Genomic DNA, 24,861 nt, shown 5'->3' with positions numbered 1-24,861 from the left:
TGAGTGCACCTAGGAACAAAATTCTATGGTGGATCCATGTAAGGAAATGCCTCCTTGGCATGGTTGCCCCCTGACTTTTTGCCTTTGCTGATGCTATGTTTACAATTGAAAGTGTGCTGAGGCCTGCTAACCAGGCCCCAGCACCAGTGTTCTTTCCCTAACCTGTACTTTTGTATCCACAATTGGCAGACCCTGGCATCCAGATAAGTCCCTTGTAACTGGTACTTCTAGTACCAAGGGCCCTGATGCCAAGGAAGGTCTCTAAGGGATGCAGCATGTCTTATGCCACCCTGGAGACCTCTCACTCAGCACAGGCACACTGCTTGCCAGCTTGTGTGTGCTAGTGAGGACAAAACGAGTAAGTCGACATGGCACTCCCCTCAGGGTGCCATGCCAGCCTCTCACTGCCTATGCAGTATAGGTAAGACACCCCTCTAGCAGGCCTTACAGCCCTAAGGCAGGGTGCACTATACCATAGGTGAGGGTACCAGTGCATGAGCATGGTACCCCTACAGTGTCTAAACAAAACCTTAGACATTGTAAGTGCAGGGTAGCCATAAGAGTATATGGTCTGGGAGTCTGTCAAACACGAACTCCACAGCACCATAATGGCTACACTGAAAACTGGGAAGTTTGGTATCAAACTTCTCAGCACAATAAATGCACACTGATGCCAGTGTACATTTTATTGTAAAATACACCACAGAGGGCACCTTAGAGGTGCCCCCTGAAACTTAACCGACTATCTGTGTAGGCTGACTAGTTCTAGCAGCCTGCCACAAACCGAGACATGTTGCTGGCCCCATGGGGAGAGTGCCTTTGTCACTCTGAGGCCAGTAACAAAGCCTGCACTGGGTGGAGATGCTAACACCTCTCCCAGGCAGGAATTGTCACACCTGGCGGTGAGCCTCAAAGGCTCACCTCCTTTGTGCCAACCCAGCAGGACACTCCAGCTAGTGGAGTTGCCCGCCCCCTCCGGCCAGGCCCCACTTTTGGCGGCAAGGCCGGAGAAAATAATGAGAATAACAAGGAGGAGTCACTGGCCAGTCAGGACAGCCCCTAAGGTGTCCTGAGCTGAAGTGACTCTAACTTTTAGAAATCCTCCATCTTGCAGATGGAGGATTCCCCCAATAGGGTTAGGATTGTGACCCCCTCCCCTTGGGAGGAGGCACAAAGAGGGTGTACCCACCCTCAGGGCTAGTAGCCATTGGCTACTAACCCCCCAGACCTAAACACGCCCTTAAATTTAGTATTTAAGGGCTACCCTGAACCCTAGAAAGTTAGATTCCTGCAACTACAAGAAGAAGGACTGCCTAGCTGAAAAACCCCTGCAGAGGAAGACCAGAAGACGATAACTGCCTTGGCTCCAGAAACTCACCGGCCTGTCTCCTGCCTTCCAAAGATCCTGCTCCAGCGACGCCTTCCAAAGGGACCAGCGACCTCGACATCCTCTGAGGACTGCCCCTGCTTCAAAAAGACAAGAAACTCCCGAGGACAGCGGACCTGCTCCAAAGAAAAGCTGCAACTTTGTTTCCAGCAGCTTTAAAGATCCCTGCAAGCTCCCCGCAAGAAGCGTGAGACTTGCAACACTGCACCCGGCGACCCCGACTCGGCTGGTGGCGATCCAACACCTCAGGAGGGACCCCAGGACTACTCTGATACTGTGAGTACCAAAACCTGTCCCCCCTGAGCCCCCACAGCGCCGCCTGCAGAGGGAATCCCGAGGCTTCCCCTGACCGCGACTCTTTGAACCTAAAGTCCCGACACCTGGGAGAGACCCTGCACCCGCAGCCCCCAGGACCTGAAGGACCGGACTTTCACTGGAGAAGTGACCCCCAGGAGTCCCTCTCCCTTGCCCAAGTGGAGGTTTCCCCGAGGAATCCCCCCCCTTGCCTGCCTGCAGCGCTGAAGAGATCCCGAGATCTCTCATAGACTAACATTGCGAACCCGACGCTTGTTTCTACACTGCACCCGGCCGCCCCCGCGCCGCTGAGGGTGAAATTTCTGTGTGGACCTGTGTCCCCCCCGGTGCCCTACAAAACCCCCCTGGTCTGCCCTCCGAAGACGCGGGTACTTACCTGCAAGCAGACCGGAACCGGGGCACCCCCTTCTCTCCATTCTAGCCTATGTGTTTTGGGCACCACTTGGAACTCTGCACCTGACCGGCCCTGAGCTGCTGGTGTGCTGACTTTGGGGTTGCTCTGAACCCCCAACGGTGGGCTACCTTGGACCAAGAACTGAACCCTGTAAGTGTCCTACTTACCTGGTAAAACTAACAAAAACTTACCTCCCCCAGGAACTGTGAAAATTGCACTAAGTGTCCACTTTTAAAACAGCTATTTGTCAATAACTTGAAAAGTATACATGCAATTTTGATGATTTGAAGTTCCTAAAGTACTTACCTGCAATACCTTTCGAATGAGCTATTACATGTAGAATTTGAACCTGTGGTTCTTAAAATAAACTAAGAAAAGATATTTTTCTATATAAAAACCTATTGGCTGGATTTGTCTCTGAGTGTGTGTACCTCATTTATTGTCTATGTGTATGTACAACAAATGCTTAACACTACTCCTTGGATAAGCCTACTGCTCGACCACACTACCACAAAATAGAGCATTAGTATTATCTATTTTTACCACTATTTTACCTCTAAGGGGAACCCTTGGACTCTGTGCATGCTATTCCTTACTTTGAAATAGCACATACAGAGCCAACTTCCTACATTGGTGGATCAGCGGTGGGGTACAAGACTTTGCATTTGCTGGACTACTCAGCCAATACCTGATCACACGACAAATTCCAAAATTGTCATTAGAAATTGATTTTTGCAATTTGAAAAGTTTTCTAAATTCTTAAAAGACCTGCTAGGGCCTTGTGTTAGATCCTGTTTAGCAGTTCTTTTAGAGTTTAAAAGTTTGTAAAAGTTTGAATTAGATTCTAGAATCAGTTTTAGTCTCTTAAAAAGTATTCCAACTTTTAGAAGCATAATGTCTAGCACAGATGTGAATGTGGTGGAACTCGACACCACACCTTACCTCCATCTACAGATGAGAGAGCTAAGGTCACTCTGTAAACTAAAGAAAATAACAATGGGCCCCAAACCTACCAAAATACAGCTCCAGGAGCTTTTGGCAGAGTTTGAAAAGGCCAACCCCTCTGAGGGTGGCAACTCAGAGGAAGAGGATAGTGACTTGGAGGACAATTCCCCCCTACCAGTCCTATCTAGGGAGAACAGGGTCCCTCAAACCCTGACTCCTAAAATAATAGTCAGAGATGCTGGTTCCCTCACAGGAGAGACCAACACCTCTGAAATCACTGAGGATAGCCCCAGTGAAGAGGACATCCAGTTAGCCAGGATGGCCAAAAGATTGGCTTTGGAAAGACAGATCCTAGCCATAGAGAGGGAAAGACAAGAGATGGGCCTAGGACCCATCAATGGTGGCAGCAACATAAATAGGGTCAGAGATTCTCCTGACATGTTGAAAATCCCCAAAGGGATTGTGACAAAATATGAAGATGGTGATGACATCACCAAATGGTTCACAGCTTTTGAGAGGGCTTGTGTAACCAGAAAAGTGAACAGATCTCACTGGGGTGCTCTCCTTTGGGAAATGTTCACAGGAAAGTGTAGGGATAGACTCCTCACACTCTCTGGACAAGATGCAGAATCTTATGACCTCATGAAGGGTACCCTGATTGAGGGCTTTGGATTCTCCACTGAGGAGTACAGGATTAGGTTCAGGGGGGCTCAAAAATCCTCGAGCCAGACCTGGGTTGACTTTGTTGACTACTCAGTGAAAACACTAGATGGTTGGATTCAAGGCAGTGGTGTAAGTAATTATGATGGGCTGTACAATTTATTTGTGAAAGAACACCTGTTAAGTAATTGTTTCAATGATAAACTGCATCAGCATCTGGTAGACCTAGGACCAATTTCTCCCCAAGAATTGGGAAAGAAGGCGGACCATTGGGTCAAGACTAGGGTGTCCAAGACTTCAACAGGGGGTGACCAAAAGAAAGGGGTCACAAAGACTCCCCAGCAGAAGGGTGATGAGACAACCAAAACTAAAAATAGTAAAGAGTCTTCTACAGGCCCCCAAAAACCTGCACAGGAGGGTGGGCCCAGAGCCTCTTCACAAAACAATGGGTACAAGGGTAAAAACTTTGATCCCAAAAAGGCCTGGTGTCATAGCTGTAAACAGCATGGACACCAAACTGGAGACAAGGCCTGTCCCAAGAAAGGTTCCACTCCAAACTCCCATCCAGGTAACACTGGTATGGCTAGTCTCCAAGTGGGATCAACAGTGTGCCCAGAGCAAATCAGGGTCCACACTGAAGCTACTCTAGTTTCTGAGGGTGGGGTGGATTTAGCCACACTAGCTGTCTGGCCGCCTAACATGCAAAAATACAGACAGCAACTCTTAATTAATGGGACTAGAATAGAGGGCCTGAGGGATACAGGTGCCAGTGTCACCATGGTGACAGAGAAACTGGTTTCCCCTGGCCAATACCTGACTGGAAAAACTTACACAGTCACCAACGCTGACAATCAGAGAAAAGTACATCCCATGGCAATGGTTACTTTAGAATGGGGAGGGGTCAATGGCCTGAAACAGGTGGTGGTCTCCTCAAATATCCCAGTGGACTGTCTGCTTGGAAATGACCTGGAGTCCTCAGCATGGGCTGAGGTAGAGCTAAAAACCCATGCAGCCATGCTGGGTATCCCTGAACTGGTGTGTGTGAAAACAAGAGCACAGTGCAAGGCACAGGGTGAAAAAGTAGAGCTGGAGTCTGGAAAAATGGCCCAGCCTACCAAGAGAACAGGAAAGTCAGTTGGGAAACCAACTGCAACACAGCAAAAGAAAGGGAACCTCTCTTCTCAGGAAGAAGTTCTGCCCTCTGAGGGAACTGAGCCTTTGGAGCTTGAACCTTATCAGGTTGAGCTCTTGGGCCCAGGGGGACCCTCAAGGGAAGAGCTGTGTAAGGGACAAGAAACCTGTCCCTCTCTTGAAGGCCTTAGGCAGCAAGCTGCTGAAGAGTCCAAAGGCAAGAAAAATGGAACACATAGGGTCTATTGGGAAGATGGGCTCCTGTACACTGAGGCCAGAGACCCCAAACCTGGTGCCACTAGGAGAGTGGTAGTGCCTCAGCTGTTCAGAGAGTTCATCCTAACATTGGCCCATGACATTCCCCTTGCTGGACATTTGGGACAAACCAAGACGTGGGAGAGGTTAGTCAACCACTTCTACTGGCCCAATATGTCCAACATGGTTAAGGAGTTTTGCCTCTCCTGCCCCACCTGTCAAGCCAGTGGTAAGACAGGTGGGCATCCAAAGGCCCCCCTCATTCCACTTCCAGTGGTGGGGGTGCCCTTTGAAAGAGTGGGTGTGGACATAGTTGGTCCACTAGAACCTCCCACAGCCTCAGGAAATATGTATATCCTGGTAGTAGTGGATCATGCTACCAGGTATCCTGAAGCTATTCCCCTTAGGTCGACTACTGCCCCTGCAGTAGCCAAGGCCCTCATTGGTATCTTTACCAGAGTGGGTTTCCCTAAGGAGGTGGTGTCTGACAGAGGTACCAACTTCATGTCAGCATACCTAAAGCACATGTGGAATGAGTGTGGAGTGACTTATAAATTCACTACACCATACCATCCACAAACTAATGGCTTGGTTGAGAGATTCAACAAGACATTAAAAGGCATGATCATGGGGCTCCCAGAAAAACTCAAAAGGAGATGGGATGTCCTCCTGCCATGTCTGCTTTTCGCTTACAGGGAGGTACCACAGAAGGGAGTAGGGTTCTCACCCTTTGAACTTCTGTTTGGTCATCCTGTAAGGGGACCACTTGCCCTTGTTAAAGAAGGCTGGGAGAGACCTCTCCATGAGCCTAAACAGGACATAGTGGACTATGTACTTGGCCTTCGCTCTAGAATGGCAGAGTACATGGAAAAGGCAACCAAAAACCTTGAGGCCAGCCAACAGCTCCAGAAGTTTTGGTATGACCAAAAGGCTGCACTGGTTGAGTTCCAACCAGGGCAGAAAGTCTGGGTTCTGGAGCCTGTGGCTCCCAGGGCACTCCAGGACAAATGGAGTGGCCCTTACCCAGTACTAGAGAGGAAGAGTCAGGTCACCTACTTGGTGGACCTGGGCACAAGCAGGAGCCCCAAAAGGGTGATCCATGTAAACCGCCTTAAGCTCTTCCACGACAGGGCTGATGTCAATCTGTTGATGGTAACAGATGAGGATCAGGAGGCAGAGAGTGAACCTCTCCCTGATCTCCTGTCATCAGACCCAAAAGATGGTACAGTAGATGGAGTGATCTACTCAGACACCCTCTCTGGCCAACAGCAAGCTGATTGTAGGAGAGTCCTACAACGGTTTCCTGAACTCTTCTCCTTAACCCCTGGTCAGACACACCTGTGTACCCATGATGTGGACACAGGAGACAGCATGCCTGTCAAGAACAAAATCTTTAGACAGTCTGACCATGTTAAGGAAAGCATCAAGGTGGAAGTCCACAAGATGCTGGAATTGGGAGTCATTGAGCGCTCTGACAGCCCCTGGGCTAGCCCAGTGGTCTTAGTCCCCAAACCTCACACCACAGATGGAAAGAAAGAGATGAGGTTTTGTGTGGACTACAGAGGGCTCAATTCTGTCACCAAGACAGATGCTCATCCAATTCCAAGAGCTGATGAGCTCATTGATAAATTAGGTGCTGCCAAATTTCTAAGTACCTTTGACTTGACAGCAGGGTACTGGCAAATAAAAATGGCACCTGGAGCAAAAGAAAAGACAGCATTCTCCACACCTGATGGGCATTATCAGTTTACTGTTATGCCCTTTGGTTTAAAGAATGCCCCTGCCACCTTCCAAAGGTTGGTGAATCAAGTCCTTGCTGGCTTGGAGTCCTTTAGCACAGCTTATCTTGATGATATTGCTGTCTTTAGCTCCACCTGGCAGGATCACCTGGTCCACCTGAGGAAGGTTTTGAAGGCTCTGCAATCTGCAGGCCTCTCTATCAAAGCATCCAAATGCCAGATAGGGCAGGGAACTGTGGTTTACTTGGGACACCTTGTAGGTGGAGGCCAAGTTCAGCCACTCCAACCCAAGATCCAGACTATTCTGGACTGGGTAGCTCCAAAAACCCAGACTCAAGTCAGGGCATTCCTTGGCTTGACTGGGTACTACAGGAGGTTTGTGAAGGGATATGGATCCATTGTGACAGCCCTCACTGAGCTCACCTCCAAGAAAATGCCCAAGAAAGTGAACTGGACTGTGGACTGCCAACAGGCCTTTGACACCCTGAAACAGGCAATGTGCTCAGCACCAGTTCTCAAAGCTCCAGATTATTCTAAGCAGTTCATTGTGCAGACTGATGCCTCTGAACATGGGATAGGGGCAGTTTTGTCCCAAACAAATGATGATGGCCTTGACCAGCCTGTTGCTTTCATTAGCAGGAGGTTACTCCCCAGGGAGCAGCGTTGGAGTGCCATTGAGAGGGAGGCCTTTGCTGTGGTTTGGTCCCTGAAGAAGCTGAGACCATACCTCTTTGGGACTCACTTCCTAGTTCAAACCGACCACAGACCTCTCAAATGGCTGATGCAAATGAAAGGTGAAAATCCTAAACTGTTAAGGTGGTCCATCTCCCTACAGGGAATGGACTTTATAGTGGAACACAGACCTGGGACTGCCCATGCCAATGCAGATGGCCTTTCCAGGTTCTTCCACTTAGAAAATGAAGACTCTCTTGGGAAAGGTTAGTCTCATCCTCTTTCGTTTGGGGGGGGGTTGTGTAAGGAAATGCCTCCTTGGCATGGTTGCCCCCTGACTTTTTGCCTTTGCTGATGCTATGTTTACAATTGAAAGTGTGCTGAGGCCTGCTAACCAGGCCCCAGCACCAGTGTTCTTTCCCTAACCTGTACTTTTGTATCCACAATTGGCAGACCCTGGCATCCAGATAAGTCCCTTGTAACTGGTACTTCTAGTACCAAGGGCCCTGATGCCAAGGAAGGTCTCTAAGGGATGCAGCATGTCTTATGCCACCCTGGAGACCTCTCACTCAGCACAGGCACACTGCTTGCCAGCTTGTGTGTGCTAGTGAGGACAAAACGAGTAAGTCGACATGGCACTCCCCTCAGGGTGCCATGCCAGCCTCTCACTGCCTATGCAGTATAGGTAAGACACCCCTCTAGCAGGCCTTACAGCCCTAAGGCAGGGTGCACTATACCATAGGTGAGGGTACCAGTGCATGAGCATGGTACCCCTACAGTGTCTAAACAAAACCTTAGACATTGTAAGTGCAGGGTAGCCATAAGAGTATATGGTCTGGGAGTCTGTCAAACACGAACTCCACAGCACCATAATGGCTACACTGAAAACTGGGAAGTTTGGTATCAAACTTCTCAGCACAATAAATGCACACTGATGCCAGTGTACATTTTATTGTAAAATACACCACAGAGGGCACCTTAGAGGTGCCCCCTGAAACTTAACCGACTATCTGTGTAGGCTGACTAGTTCTAGCAGCCTGCCACAAACCGAGACATGTTGCTGGCCCCATGGGGAGAGTGCCTTTGTCACTCTGAGGCCAGTAACAAAGCCTGCACTGGGTGGAGATGCTAACACCTCTCCCAGGCAGGAATTGTCACACCTGGCGGTGAGCCTCAAAGGCTCACCTCCTTTGTGCCAACCCAGCAGGACACTCCAGCTAGTGGAGTTGCCCGCCCCCTCCGGCCAGGCCCCACTTTTGGCGGCAAGGCCGGAGAAAATAATGAGAATAACAAGGAGGAGTCACTGGCCAGTCAGGACAGCCCCTAAGGTGTCCTGAGCTGAAGTGACTCTAACTTTTAGAAATCCTCCATCTTGCAGATGGAGGATTCCCCCAATAGGGTTAGGATTGTGACCCCCTCCCCTTGGGAGGAGGCACAAAGAGGGTGTACCCACCCTCAGGGCTAGTAGCCATTGGCTACTAACCCCCCAGACCTAAACACGCCCTTAAATTTAGTATTTAAGGGCTACCCTGAACCCTAGAAAGTTAGATTCCTGCAACTACAAGAAGAAGGACTGCCTAGCTGAAAAACCCCTGCAGAGGAAGACCAGAAGACGATAACTGCCTTGGCTCCAGAAACTCACCGGCCTGTCTCCTGCCTTCCAAAGATCCTGCTCCAGCGACGCCTTCCAAAGGGACCAGCGACCTCGACATCCTCTGAGGACTGCCCCTGCTTCAAAAAGACAAGAAACTCCCGAGGACAGCGGACCTGCTCCAAAGAAAAGCTGCAACTTTGTTTCCAGCAGCTTTAAAGATCCCTGCAAGCTCCCCGCAAGAAGCGTGAGACTTGCAACACTGCACCCGGCGACCCCGACTCGGCTGGTGGCGATCCAACACCTCAGGAGGGACCCCAGGACTACTCTGATACTGTGAGTACCAAAACCTGTCCCCCCTGAGCCCCCACAGCGCCGCCTGCAGAGGGAATCCCGAGGCTTCCCCTGACCGCGACTCTTTGAACCTAAAGTCCCGACACCTGGGAGAGACCCTGCACCCGCAGCCCCCAGGACCTGAAGGACCGGACTTTCACTGGAGAAGTGACCCCCAGGAGTCCCTCTCCCTTGCCCAAGTGGAGGTTTCCCCGAGGAATCCCCCCCCTTGCCTGCCTGCAGCGCTGAAGAGATCCCGAGATCTCTCATAGACTAACATTGCGAACCCGACGCTTGTTTCTACACTGCACCCGGCCGCCCCCGCGCCGCTGAGGGTGAAATTTCTGTGTGGACCTGTGTCCCCCCCGGTGCCCTACAAAACCCCCCTGGTCTGCCCTCCGAAGACGCGGGTACTTACCTGCAAGCAGACCGGAACCGGGGCACCCCCTTCTCTCCATTCTAGCCTATGTGTTTTGGGCACCACTTGGAACTCTGCACCTGACCGGCCCTGAGCTGCTGGTGTGGTGACTTTGGGGTTGCTCTGAACCCCCAACGGTGGGCTACCTTGGACCAAGAACTGAACCCTGTAAGTGTCCTACTTACCTGGTAAAACTAACAAAAACTTACCTCCCCCAGGAACTGTGAAAATTGCACTAAGTGTCCACTTTTAAAACAGCTATTTGTCAATAACTTGAAAAGTATACATGCAATTTTGATGATTTGAAGTTCCTAAAGTACTTACCTGCAATACCTTTCGAATGAGCTATTACATGTAGAATTTGAACCTGTGGTTCTTAAAATAAACTAAGAAAAGATATTTTTCTATATAAAAACCTATTGGCTGGATTTGTCTCTGAGTGTGTGTACCTCATTTATTGTCTATGTGTATGTACAACAAATGCTTAACACTACTCCTTGGATAAGCCTACTGCTCGACCACACTACCACAAAATAGAGCATTAGTATTATCTATTTTTACCACTATTTTACCTCTAAGGGGAACCCTTGGACTCTGTGCATGCTATTCCTTACTTTGAAATAGCACATACAGAGCCAACTTCCTACAATCCACAATGCACAACTCTTGTCTGGGATGTCTGGAGAATCAGGTAGTGAAGATGAAGTGGAAAGCAAAAAGCGCACAAGGGAGAGAGAAGAAATTTACTGGCACAGCAGACTATGAAAGTGTATTAGCCTCTTAGAAACGATTTTAAGCTACAAGTGTAAGGGCATGACCATTAGAGATGCACATCTTTTTCCTCTTGCTTAAAACATTGCAAAAGTCAGTCAGTTAACAGTTTAGGTTGCAAGATAAGTGAAAGGGACAGTACAAAGCCTGAACCCAGGCATATATGATTCACTCTAAAGATAGGGTTAATCTTTCCACTACACTCTACTGCCTGGTAACTATTATATAAGACAGATTTTAAAACAAAGAGGTAAAGACAGCACTGGATAACCAGGCCAGTTCACCATGGCATTCCCTGCACCCTAACACATTAGAGGCTGATGCCTAGTTCTTCAAAGATTATCATTCTTTTTATGCTTTGTCAACTGTAGCAAATGGTTTCAAGTTTTCCCTCGGACAGCCATACCATTCATCATTCAGGGTGCAGATTTACAGTACTGGTAGAATAGCGTGGTAATCAGGGTCCACCACAAGGAAGTAGCAGTGTGTGCCCATTCTTTTATAGGTGTTGGCGATAAATCAGAGGGGCATTTTTGTTGTTCGTAGTCCATGATTAGGATATCAAGAACTCCAACAACTGGAATTTTAGACTCTTTAATTGCTCTTATAATAAGGAAAAACAAACCAATCTGGTGGGTGGCCTTTTCAGTCTCAAGTCTATGGTAGGGCTAGCAAAGAAGGCATGTCATCAAGAGTTCAGGCAGTACTTAATTTGAGCCAGTGGTTTTCAGTAATCAGCACAGGCACTTAATTGTCAACACCAGCACTTATGGAAGTCTGCCACATGGTGGTGCTGAATGTCTAAGTCAGAGATGAATACAATTACAGATGTTTATTAATAATATACATTAAAATGGCTAATACCTGCCGCCCAAGTCGTTATTTTAGCTTCAGGGGTCTGGAGTAGTAAGAATTGTCATACTTGTGGGGTGTGATGGTTAGTAGTTGCATTAGTCCTGGCGCTGGCATGGGCAGTAGGTGGCGCAGGCTGCACTGGCCTCCAGACAATGGAATATTTACAGGCATATTGCATGGTCATTTGCAACTGGAAACGCTCACAGTTACTTTCAATAAGGGTGTGGTTATTTTCAGGGTAGTAAGTAGAAAGAAACACTTCTAAATTTCAAGGGGTTTAGGGGAAGGAGTTTCTCTTGAGAAAAAATATATTTTGTCTCGGAAGGAAAAAGAATATAAGTCAAATGTGAAAACGCATATTAAACACCTGCCTCACTCATATAGATTACTAACTTAGTGGAAAAGTGCATCAGCAGCCTATGGAAACTTAAGGCAGTCACAGATTTCCAGGACTACTCCTGGTGATGTCCGAGCCTCAAAGAGTTAGAGATATATTATTAACGAAAGCTCAAACTAACTTGAAAATATTTACATCATTTTCAATGTAAGTCTGTGTGTTACTAACCAGGCACAAACATTTTCCCTGGGCCCACAAAACATAACATCTTAACAGTCTTACCGTTTGTAACACACAAGAGGAATCCAGTGACGCCACATTGTCAGCTAGCACTTGAATCATCTTCCTGTTTGCTGCACCTGCCAATGCCGCTGGCTTTGAAGCTTTCATCACTTTATCAAGGGCTAGTTAAAAAAAAAAAAAATAAGGAGAGGGAAAATTACAATACTAACGCCCCACAATATATATATATATCTACAAACTGGCAACATAACTACAGGCACACACTTACTTGTTTTAAGTCCATGTATATCATAATTGTTTAACAATGTCATATCATTGTCTATATTCTGTCTGCAGCACGTTCTTTCCCACGACTGTTAACATAATGAGTCAGCAAAATGTGATAGCGTACTAAAGATCCCTTGGTTCAGACACATTAGAGATACGTGCAAATTCCTCAAGATGGAGGAGGTGTGGAGTGCTCCTCATAATTTGACCAGGGAAACAAAGGAGCGTGTAAAAAGGTGCTATTGGGAGAACATTTTGGCCCAAATTTGGTTAAAAAATCATGGCAGTCTGACTCTACAGTTTTTAGACCATAAATGCAGCCCTAAATTTGAGGCCTACATGGATAATGTAAATCCTCCCTATACTAAAATACTATTCATCAAGTTCAGACTAGGGACCCTCCCGCTCAAGACATTTACAGCGCAATGGAGATTGGAGGACTGTAATTTAATATACTGCCATCATTGCCAAAAGACAAAAGAGTCACTCGCGCACTTTATGTTTTTCTGCCCTAGATATATGGCACCCAGGAAAAAGTGGATTGCTCCGTTATGTAGGTTAGTTGGGATAAGGGAATGGAATACAGCATTACGACTTTTAACAACTGACACAAATGATAAAATAGTTTTCTCAGTTGCGAGATATTTGCGAAGTGCATGGGCCATAAGAACAAGAGAATTATTATAATCGTGCATTTTTTAACACATTGGTTTTAGATTATACCTATTTAATATAACAGGTCTTAACTGGTTGAAGTTAAAGATACAATGGTCTAATTCTTTTTATTTTTTTTATTTCTGGATCTTAAGATTTTAAGAATGATGATGGCTTGCTTTGTTTCCTACAATTTTGTGACCCTATTATTTATCTAGGGCTTTTAAAGTAAACTATGGAATTCCTTCCTTTTATACTCAACAACTGAGATAAATGACAAAATTGTTTCCTCAGTGGTGAGGTACTTGTAGAATATATGGGAGATAAGAACTAGAGAATTGTTATAATCATGTGTTTTTAATTGGTCTTAGATTATATGTATTCATTTTAATAAGTTTTAATTGATTGGAGTCAAAATACAATGACCTAATATTTTTATACTTTCTGGGATGTCAAGATTTTAAGAATAATGCTAGCCTTGCTCCATTTTCCACAACTGTGTATTATTCAGGACTCCCAAAGTAAATTGTGTCATCTATTTGTAATTTTCCTCTTTCTTATAACTGACATGTTGTACAATCTTGTTATGTTAAGAGTTAAGAGTCAGCAAAATATTCAGAGAACAGCATGTTAAGGATGTAGATCAATTGTTGCATCTCCACAGACTCAATATTTTTATGGGCACTCCCTCATCTTGAATATTGATTTTCCAACAGCCATGCACTAGTCCATTTCTCTTTTCCAGGTATTTGGATCTGAGCTGAAGTTACTACTCTACTGTCCTGTGTGCCAACATTAGATCCAGCGACTAAAGTATCACTGTACGCTTGGGAAGGTCAATTTTCCCTTTTATACATACGAATGCCACGTTGCGGGGTATGCGTGGGACAATGGTGCTGGCTTTCCACTATTTTAGTCACTTCCTCATGGACTGCTGACCAAAAGGTATGGATCTGGTCACAACTCCATCCAATGCACCAAAATATGTGTTTTTCTCTTCTGCACTTCAGGTATGTTGCGGTATATATATATATATATATATATTAGTCCTGTACAGCATAATCGCAATCTGTAGTAATATATTCTTTTGAACACTTTCATTTATTTAAGTCTGGCATGGATAGAATTTCCAATATGTCTTCTGACCAATTTTAGTTCAGCCCCTGCATGTTAACGGAAAAACTGTTTAACACAGTTCTATGCATGTTCTTGATTCATAAAGGGAGTAGTTCGGAGCCTTAACTCAACATATCCAGTGACTCCCTAGGGCATGTCAGATATTTTAGTATCAGAAGTACTCAGTGTTGACCAATTCAAATTCTGTTTGTAACTCGGAAAGATTTTTATTCAAGTGGGTCCTATCACAGCTCTGAACTTTGCTATATCAACATGGGCACATGTTCTGCATCCCTTTAGTTCACTTGCCTCTTTAAGGGCTGTGCTCAACCACAAAACAGTTTCCTTTGTCAGTGTGTTATCCCATATTATTGCTTTGAATACTTTGATCCATATGGGCTTTGTGACCAGTTTGGTCTACGTGTGAGCCTTCAAGTCAATTCCTAACCTCACAATCATCTAGCAACTGTCTCGTGTTGCTTCTTTTAATCAAGAGGCCTCAAGGGTAGGTGCCTGGAAACAAAGGAACGGCATAGAAATTACTTCACCTAAAGGAGGAAGTCCACCTTTCTCCTTTCCCTATTCCGCACCAATTGCCATAACTGAACTTTCCATCATGAGCACTTTAATCCTACCCATCTATCTTTCACCAGATCCTGCACAGTTTATATAAGTCTTTACACCTTACATATTATGAACATTATATACTTCCTGCCATCAACAGCTCCGCTATACAAAAATAATAGGCACTCAGAGATGCAACTGACTATTCAAAATACACAGACCAACTCTCTAAGACGGACTATAGCGATGTTAAATTCTACATGTGTCACCCCCAAACCTACTGGAACATTTTTTGTGTGGTAGGAAAATATGAAATTTAAACAATATTCAACCAGCCTAAAATGTACCTTGGACACTTCAACAATGGTACTCTTCATTGTCTCCAAAGTCTGAATTTAGCATTTCTGGACTTTGACTCATTGCTCCTGGTAAACAAAATAGATGCCCTCAAATGCAAAATTCAGCCTTGGATAAAGCACTTAGCTAAAATTACAGAACACTTCATGTGCATTTTTAAGCAAACTCCCTAAGTAATAAAAACACGTTCTCCCAGGTTAAGAGGCTTAATCAACTGTGGGGTCTATATAACTTTCTAAATAACTTGTGAGCAATGTCCTCCCACTGCTGTCATGGCATTAGTGTTCACCTCTGGTCTGAAGGAAATGTGTAGGCACCACATTTGCACACTAATAAAAGATGACAACAGAAATACTTGGACCCTACATCATGTGCAAGCACACCCACATATTGTACACCATTGATACCATATTATATGTCCCTAAAGGGTAATCTTTAACTACTTGGGAACATAAACATGCCATACTCTGAACACCTAGATGTTTACCCCCTACATTGACATTTATTGCAACAGTGTGACATGAATATGCAGACAATGGTTAGCAGTAATATCTGTAACTTTATTACAAATGCATTTCACAAGTTGTTGTGTGGCCAGTGGTGGGGAATTCAATGGGTCTCTAGCAAGACCTAACCCACTGCTCGGTGTAACAGTTTGATGCATAAGTATGTCTCCTTCTGTTGTTAATGGCATACTTAGTTTATGTTACCATACCCACAGCTACACATCTAGGCCAGCATGCCTAGATGAGCTATATGTTCCCATCATCGTACCCTGCATCTGTCTGTAGATTTCAGGTCCCATAAAAAAGAACAAATAGATGTGATGGCTAATGAAAATGCAACTCACAACTACTTAGGACTGAATTTACCCAACAATCTAAAAAAACAGTCCATTACATCTAAAACATTGTAAAGAACGTTTACTGAGAGACTGATAGGGGACCCTCAGTGAAAATATTAACCACTCCAATATGGCCACTGCTCCTTTTGCTCCAATATGATCAGATTACCAATATATATATACTGTAGGAAGTTGGCTCTGTATGTGCTATTTCAAAGTAAGGAGTAGCATGCACAGAGTCCAAGGGTTCCCCTTAGAGGTAAAATAGTGGTAAAAAGAGATAATACTAATGCTCTATTTTGTGGTAGTGTGGTCGAGCAGTAGGCTTATCCAAGGAGTAGTGTTAAGCATTTGTTGTACATACACATAGACAATAAATGAGGTACACACACTCAGAGACAAATCCAGCCAATAGGTTTTGTATAGAAAAATATATTTTCTTAGTTTATTTTAAGAACCACAGGTTCAAATTTAACATGTAATATCTTGTTTGAAAGGTATTGCAGGTAAGTACATTAGGAACTTTGAATCATTTCAATTGCATGTATACTTTTCAAGTTATTCACAAATAGCTATTTTAAAAGTGGACACTTAGTGCAATTTTCACAGTTCCTGGGGGAGGTAAGTTTTTGTTAGTTTTACCAGGTAAGTAAGACACTTACAGGGTTCAGTTCTTGGTCCAAGGTAGCCCACCGTTGGGGGTTCAGAGCAACCCCAAAGTTACCACACCAGCAGCTCAGGGCCGGTCAGGTGCAGAGTTCAAAGTGGTGCCCAAAACGCATAGGCTTCAATGGAGAGAAGGGGGTGCCCCGGTTCCAGTCTGCCAGCAGGTAAGTACCCGCGTCTTCGGAGGGCAGACCAGGGGGTTTTTGTAGGGCACCGGGGGGGACACAAGCCCACACAGAAATTTCACCCTCAGCGGCGCGGGGGCGGCCGGGTGCAGTGTTAGAACAAGCGTCGGGTTCGCAATGGAAGTCAATGAGAGATCAAGGGATCTCTTCAGCGCTGCAGGCAGGCAAGGGGGGGCTTCCTCGGGGAAACCTCCACTTGGGCAAGGGAGAGGGACTCCTGGGGGTCACTTCTGCAGTGAAAGTCCGGTCCTTCAGGTCCTGGGGGCTGCGGGTGCAGGGTCTTTTCCAGGCGTCGGGACTTAGGTTTCAGAGAGTCGCGGTCAGGGGAAGCCTCGGGATTCCCTCTGCATGCGGCGCTGTGGGGGCTCAGGGGGGACAGGTTTTGGTACTCACAGTCGTAGAGTAGTCCGGGGGTCCTCCCTGAGGTGTTGGTTCTCCACCAGCCGAGTCGGGGTCGCCGGGTGCAGTGTTGCAAGTCTCACGCTTCTTGCGGGGAGATTGCAGGGTTCTTTAAAGCTGCTCCTTTGGATAAAGTTGCAGTCTTTTTGGAGCAGGTCCGCTGTCCTCGGGAGTTTCTTGTCGTCGTCGAAGCAGGGCAGTCCTCAGAGGATTCAGAGGTCGCTGGTCCCTTTGGAAGGCGTCGCTGGAGCAGAGTTCTTTGGAAGGCAGGAGACAGGCCGGTGAGTTTCTGGAGCCAAGGCAGTTGTTGTCTTCTGGTCTTCCTCTGCAGGGGTTTCAGCTAGGCAGTCCTTCTTGTTGTTGCAGGAATCTAGTTTCTAGGTTCAGGGAGAGCCCTTAAATACTGAATTTAAGGGCGTGTTTAGGTCTGGGGGGTTAGTAGCCAATGGCTACTAGCCGTGAGGGTGAGTACACCCTCTTTGTGCCTCCTCCCAAGGGGAGGGGGTCACATCCCTAATCCTATTGGGGGAATCCTCAATCTGCAAGATGGAGGATTTCTAAAAGTTAGAGTCACCTCAGCTCAGGACACCTTAGGGGCTGTCCTGACTGGCCAGTGACTCCTCCTTGTTTTTCTCATTATCTCTCCTGGACTTGCCGCCAAAAGTGGGGGCTGGGTCCAGGAGGCGGGCATCTCCACTAGCTGGAGTGCCCTGGGGCATTGTAACACGAAGCTTGAGCCTTTGAAGCTCACTGCTAGGTGTTACAGTTCCTGCAGGGGGGAGGTGTGAAGCACCTCCACCCAGAGCAGGCTTTATTTCTGTCCTCAGAGAGCACAAAGGCTCTCACCGCATGAGGTCAGACACTCGTCTCTCAGCAGCAGGCTGGCACAGACCAGTCAGTCCTGCACTGAACAATTGGGTAAAATACAGGGGGTATCTCTAAGATGCCCTCTGTGTGCATTTTTTAATAAATCCAACACTGGCATCAGTGTGGGTTTATTATTCTGAGAAGTTTGATACTAAACTTCCCAGTATTCAGTGTAGCCATTATGGAGCTGTGGAGTTCGTTTTTGACAGACTCCCAGCCCATATACTCTTATGGCTACCCTGCACTTACAATGTCTAAGGTTTTGCTTAGACACTGTAGGGGCATAGTGCTCATGCACATATTCCCTCACCTGTGGTATAGTGCACCCTGCCTTAGGGCTGTAAGGCCTACTAGAGGGGTGACTTACCTATGCCACAGGCAGTGGGAGGTTGGCATGGCACCCTGAGGGGAGTGCCATGTCGACTTAGTCATTTTCTCCCCATCAGCACACACAAGCTGGCAAGCAGTGTGTCTGTGCTGAGTGAGGGGTCCCTAGGGTGGCATAAGACATGCTGCAGCCCTTAGAGACCTTCCCTGGCATCAGGGCCCTTGGTACCAGGGGTACCAGTTACAAGGGACTTACCTAGGTGCCAGGGTTGTGCCAATTGTGGAAACAATGGTACATTTTAGGTGAAAGAACACTGGTGCTGGGGCCTGGATAGCAGGGTCCCAGCACACTTCTCAGTCAAGTCAGCATCAGTATCAGGCAAAAAGTGGGGGGTAACTGCAACAGGGAGCCATTTCTTTACATATACCATAACAAGTACATATAAAACCACACAAGACCGTAATTTTGTTATGATGTACAAGGACATTATTGAAAGATTCTAGTTTTCTTAACATAAAGTTAAGAGTTTATCAATGAAATAACCTACAACTACTTCAATATGGCTGCTGCTTTTTCTGTGTTTAAATATTTATTTTGAGTGTATAACAGTAAGCAATTTGTTATGGAAATGTACTCCAAAATTAAATTATTTATATTAGTGAGTATACCATGAAGAAAGTGTTTGCAACTGGTTCATACAAATGCTTCGTACCCTTGAAACGCTAAATACAAACCACTTCAAAATGGCTGCCCTGTTTTTCCAAAATGTGTCTACCACAGTCAATGTAAAAGTAATTGAGCATGTTGAATCTATCGGCTATAGGGTTAGCACAATAAAGTAGTTTGTTTTTTGATACACATAAACTCAATGTGCCCCAGGAAAGACAAACATGTTATAACATTTTCCACACCTCTACAATAGGAACTCTCATAACTTGGCTTTATTTGGCAAAGACTGCTAGAAAATAACCTTGAATAAGCTTGCCCCTCTTTAACTATTAGTCCTTGTTCTTTTCCTTTTTGATTACTTTTATAAAGTGATCAGCTACATGAAGCTAGCAGAGACCAATTCAACTTGGAATCTAAACAACTAGTAGTAAGTTTTTACTACTGAAGCTCCATTACAATATGGACTCTGTTTTAGCACATCCACATTCGACTTTTGACCTGCTAATTCACTTCCTCTTCCCTTTAAAAGTGACCCTTCATCTGACAGAACTCTTTCATACAATTTTGACTGAACTTCAGGGACCGAACAGACCCGCTACTAATTGAAAGGAAGGCATAATCTGCCCAATTCCTGGTACAGACGGTGTACTTGCTTTAAGAAGTGGGTTATACCACAATGAGATATTAGCAATTAATTTTCAAACCCGTTTGGTCTTATTTTCCTAATTTCTCTTACCCTCCTCTCACCCACAAGCAGTACTCCCCCCTGCTCCCCCCACCCCCAATTTTTTTCCTCGGGATAGATACTGACCATTTTAACATAGGTATCGTGAAGATCACTACAGTATTAAGGAAGCACAAATATCTACTACCTGAACATACAATTAGGACCACAAGGACAGGCAAGTCATTATCACTTAAAAAGCTCCATTAAATTCCACTTTAAAGCACATAAATAACATGACCTTGTTCCTAAACCTTCTCTCAATAATATTGAGAATTGCTTACTCAAACTTACTTGATTATCTATTTCATATTTGTGGGCTTAGGCGTATTACCCTCATGGGATAAGAAATCAGTACTGCCAACAAGCCAATACTAGCCGGCACACCTAAAATGTGCCCCCCCCCCTCCCTTTTGTTAATAACTGTAAAAAATAATTAGTAACATCACACAAGTATAAGGTCTCAAACACGACAAGATCAGAAAGACTTGTTTGGTTCAACATTTAATAAAAGTATTTAACTGCCCTGTGGAAAGGAACAAATTTGACTGGCAACTCTTTCCAAGGAAGGGCAAGGCAGCCTGCCACATAGGTAGTTAGAGGTGGAATGTTCTCGCATAAATGATGGAATTAGAGAGCACTACATAAGAACCAGAAGTTTTATACGAGTACCCCAATTTAGACAGATTTCTTTTTTTTTTTTAAAGACATGGGGAGTTTAAGTGAATAACACAGAATCACAGAATGTTCAGCTGAGGCCGGGATTCAAACCAAGTTCCCCAGTTACAAAGTCGTCAGGTCTAGCCACTACACTACATCCCCTCTACATCACAGACATGTACGCTAGAACAGCCAAAGAAACAAATCAGGAAAAAACAATTACCACAAAATAACACAGGTTTTAAAATAATGTATCTTATCCTCTGTGGCTTCTTAAAAATGAACCTACCTAATAAAATAACACAAACAGTAAACACCCTTTATCATAGTCTTACTTCAAGAACTGTACACATTCTCCATAAAGAGTGAGTAGAACACATTTAAATTACTCCTGAATTAATTTTTTCTGACTAATTTTTAATGCAATAAGTCAGAACAGCTAAAGCGCTTGAGAATGCCAATTCCTCTTTCCCATCCTTGTCTGAGCTAGTTATTGTAACAGCTTTTCATCACCATCTCTTACCACCTCAAGCAAAGCCAAATTATTCAGTTACTTGTGGACATTCCATGTACATGCTCTGCAATCCTTTACCTTCAGGCCAACCTTTCAGCAACGAATGCAGTGAGCAAAGGCCCGACTTTGACAGGTGGACTGCTAGTTTCTGCTCTGCAGACGTAGGGTCACTGCAGGTTATAACCATGGAAGGCAGCACTGCCATAACTACTTGATTTGCGAGCTTGCCATTCTGACGTAGCATGTCTCCTTCCATTAGTAAATTGGTTGCTTTTTCAAGTGCCTGGTACCTAAGAAAAGAGAAGATAGAGACCATTAGATCTAGAGTAAACACAACATGACATTTTGTAGCTCATCGTTTTGCTACTTTCCCTACTAAAAATGGTTCCCCACGGATGCAAGTTCCGGTTAGCAACAGCAAAAACACTTGCTACCTCCAGCAACATCATTAGCTGATGTGAGAGGGTCAATAAGCAGCACTTAATTTGTGCTGCTGGTGTAGCACTGGCACACATTCATGGGACAGCAGCTTAATGTTCTTCATCAGACTAAGCCAGAGTAAGAGAGAGAACGGCAGTAAAAAAAAGAAGAGAAAGGCAGCGACAAAGTGACGAACGACAGATACAAAGGGTTGGGTGTTAGAAGAAACAGTCTACCAGTTTGATCAAATCTAAGTAAAGTGTCTGGTGTCTGGCAATGCAGGATTTTGCCGGTGGACTACAAAGAAAAATCTTAGGCTCTTGCATTTTCATTTTTCTACCAACTTAACTACCACTTATGAGGCAAAGGTCTTCGTGTTTTTAAGAACTCTTTAAAGTTACTGATTTGAAAAATTACCAGCTAACAGCAAAACATTACATTTTATCAGCATAGCACTAGCACTTGGAGCCTCGCGGACAGAAAAGTCTAGTACGTAAATGCAAGGCTTGTATTTGGAGGGGGTAGGGTTATTTCTCAGGCCCAGAAGGTGCTAGTACATTAACTGCTTTATTACAGATACAAGTAAATAGCTACCTATTTGTTTTAAACAGAATTGGTGAGACTGTGCATTCATTTTATTGTACAAAATTTATGGCGTCATGCTGCACATGAAATTCTAACTCACTCCTGCCTCCTACAGTATGCCTTTGACTGAGCAACTTCCGTAGTCTGGATAGGTAAGTGCCCAATGAAAGTATCTTGGGTCTCCAAAAAGAGTGGTGCTAATCCTGGGTGACCAGTAGTATATGACCATGGATACTACTTAGTACCTACTGAATATCCTAGGACTCAAAGAAAAAAACCTCAAAATTAATGGATCTCTGAAGGCTAAGTTTTTTACACACCGCTGCTTCGGAGGTCATAGTGGAGAAGTAGTTCAAAATAACAGGAAGTCAACTGGTGCAGGCAAGGGGATGCTCAAATGTTGGTTTACCTACTGTTTACAGTTGCTTCAGATATGTATCGCCCAAAAAAACAGATGGGACCTCTTGCTCACAAAGACACATGTCACCAGCAGACATTTTGTGGACACAGTTAGCAAGCAATGAAAAGGGATAGCCCATGTAGAGTAAGAAAGATAATACATCCATTTGATTCAAGCGTAAGCTAATTACACATACCATCGACCATCTTGTGAAAGATCCACTCTCTGAAAAAGATTCAGCAGACTGTTGACTTTGTCTTCGGGGTCAATATGCTGACGGAATACCTTTACATAAAAAGAAACAAAATAGCGGGTATTTGTTTTGGTGCTTTCTAATTCACAATACAATTTACTGGGACATACTGTTACTGCTGGACAATAGTCTTAAATCTCAATATCTTCAATTGCACTGTTCCTGTATGTGTTGGTGTAAGTATTTATAAAGTGTGGACCTACCTCAAGATCATCGGAGCACTGAACAGGGGAAGAAGCATAGAAATATGATTCTTGATCATTTACATTAAGGCACAGTGTAGGAAGTTGGCTCTGTATGTGCTATTTCAAAGTAAGGAATAGCATGCACAGAGTCCAAGGGTTCCCCTTAGAGGTAAAATAGTGGTAAAAAGAGATAATACTAATGCTCTATTTTGTGGTAGTGTGGTCGAGCAGTAGGCTTATCCAAGGAGTAGTGTTAAGCATTTGTTGCACATACACATAGACAATAAATGAGGTACACACACTCAGAGACAAATCCAGCCAATAGGTTTTTGTATAGAAAAATATATTTTCTTAGTTTATTTGAAGAACCACAGGTTCAAATTCTACATGTAATATCTCATTGGAAAGGTATTGCAGGTAAGTACTTTAGGAACTTTAAATCATAAAAATTGCATGTATACTTTACAAATTATTGACAAATAGCTGTTTTAAAAGTGGACACAGTGCAATTTTCACAGTTCCTGGGGGAGGTAAGTTTTTGTTAGTTTTACCAGGTAAGTAAGACACTTACAGGGTTCAGTTCTTGGTCCAAGGTAGCCCACCGTTGGGGGTTCAGAGCAACCCCAAAGTCACCACACCAGCAGCTCAGGGCCGGCCAGGTGTAGAGTTCAAAGTGGTGCCCAAAACACATAGGCTAGAATGGAGAGAAGGGGGTGCCCCGGTTCCGGTCTGCTTGCAGGTAAGTACCCGCGTCTTCGGAGGGCAGACCAGGGGGGTTTTGTAGGGCACCGGGGGGGGACACAAGCCCACACAGAAATTTCACCCTCAGCAGCGCGGGGGCGGCCGGGTGCAGTGTAGAAACAGGCGTCGGGTTCGCAATGTTAGTCTATGAGAGATCTCGGGATCTCTTCAGCGCTGCAGGCAAGCAAGGGGGGGATTCCTCGGGGAAACCTCCACTTGGGCAAGGGAGAGGGACTCCTGGGGGTCACTTCTCCAGTGAAAGTCCGGTCCTTCAGGTCCTGGGGGCTGCGGGTGCAGGGTCTCTCCCAGGCGTCGGGACTTTGGATTCAAAGAGTCGCGGTCAGGGGAAGCCTCGGGATTCCCTCTGCAGGCGGCGCTGTGGGGGCTCAGGGGGGACAGGTTTTGGTACTCACAGTATCAGAGTAGTCCTGGGGTCCCTCCTGAGGTGTTGGATCTCCACCAGCCGAGTCAGGGTCGCCGGGTGCAGTGTTGCAAGTCTCACACTTCTTGCGGGGAGCTTGCAGGGTTCTTTCAAGGCTGCTGGAAACAAAGTTGCAGCCTTTCTTGGAGCAGGTCCGCTGTCCTCGGGAGTTTCTTGTCTTTTCGAAGCAGGGGCAGTCCTCAGAGGATGTCGAGGTCGCTGGTCCCTTTGGAAGGCGTCGCTGGAGCAGGATCTTTGGAAGGCAGGAGACAGGCCGGTGAGTTTCTGGAGCCAAGGCAGTTGTCGTCTTCTGGTCTTCCTCTGCAGGGGTTTTCAGCTAGGCAGTCCTTCTTCTTGTAGTTGCAGGAATCTAATTTTCTAGGGTTCAGGGTAGCCCTTAAATACTAAATTTAAGGGCGTGTTTAGGTCTGGGGGGTTAGTAGCCAATGGCCACTAGCCCTGAGGGTGGGTACACCCTCTTTGTGCCTCCTCCCAAGGGGAGGGGGTCACAATCCTAACCCTATTGGGGGAATCCTCCATCTGCAAGATGGAGGATTTCTAAAAGTTAGAGTCACTTCAGCTCAGGACACCTTAGGGGCTGTCCTGACTGGCCAGTGACTCCTCCTTGTTGCTTTCTTTGTTCCCTCCAGCCTTGCCGCCAAAAGTGGGGGCCGTGGCCGGAGGGGGCGGGCAACTCCACTAAGCTGGAGTGCCCTGCTGGGCTGTGACAAAGGGGTGAGCCTTTGAGGCTCACCGCCAGGTGTCACAGCTCCTGCCTGGGGGAGGTGTTAGCATCTCCACCCAGTGCAGGCTTTGTTACTGGCCTCAGAGTGACAAAGGCACTCTCCCCATGGGGCCAGCAACATGTCTCTGGTGTGGCAGGCTGCTGGAACTAGTCAGCCTACACAGACAGTCGGTTAAGTTTCCGGGGGCACCTCTAAGGTGCCCTCTGGGGTGTATTTTCCAATAAAATGTACACTGGCATCAGTGTGCATT

The 24,861-nt window shown here is 45.7% G+C and overlaps 1 protein-coding gene across 1 annotated transcript in view; it reads right to left on the bottom strand.

Moving 5' to 3' along the window:
• HEATR1 (HEAT repeat containing 1) overlaps positions 1-24,861 on the bottom strand; it is a 710,058-nt gene that overhangs the window by 506,176 nt on the left and 179,021 nt on the right. Inside the window, exons 14-16 of the mRNA XM_069234483.1 lie at positions 22,462-22,550; positions 20,939-21,150; positions 12,086-12,207 (exon numbers count right to left, since the gene is read on the bottom strand). Coding sequence (XP_069090584.1) covers positions 12,086-12,207; positions 20,939-21,150; positions 22,462-22,550 — 423 coding nt within the window. The remainder of the gene's footprint in view (positions 1-12,085; positions 12,208-20,938; positions 21,151-22,461; positions 22,551-24,861) is intronic.

Source organism: Pleurodeles waltl, chromosome 5 (assembly GCF_031143425.1).
Source record: "Pleurodeles waltl isolate 20211129_DDA chromosome 5, aPleWal1.hap1.20221129, whole genome shotgun sequence".
NCBI lineage: Eukaryota > Metazoa > Chordata > Amphibia > Caudata > Salamandridae > Pleurodeles > Pleurodeles waltl.
This window is presented reverse-complemented; position numbering and strand designations above follow the sequence as displayed.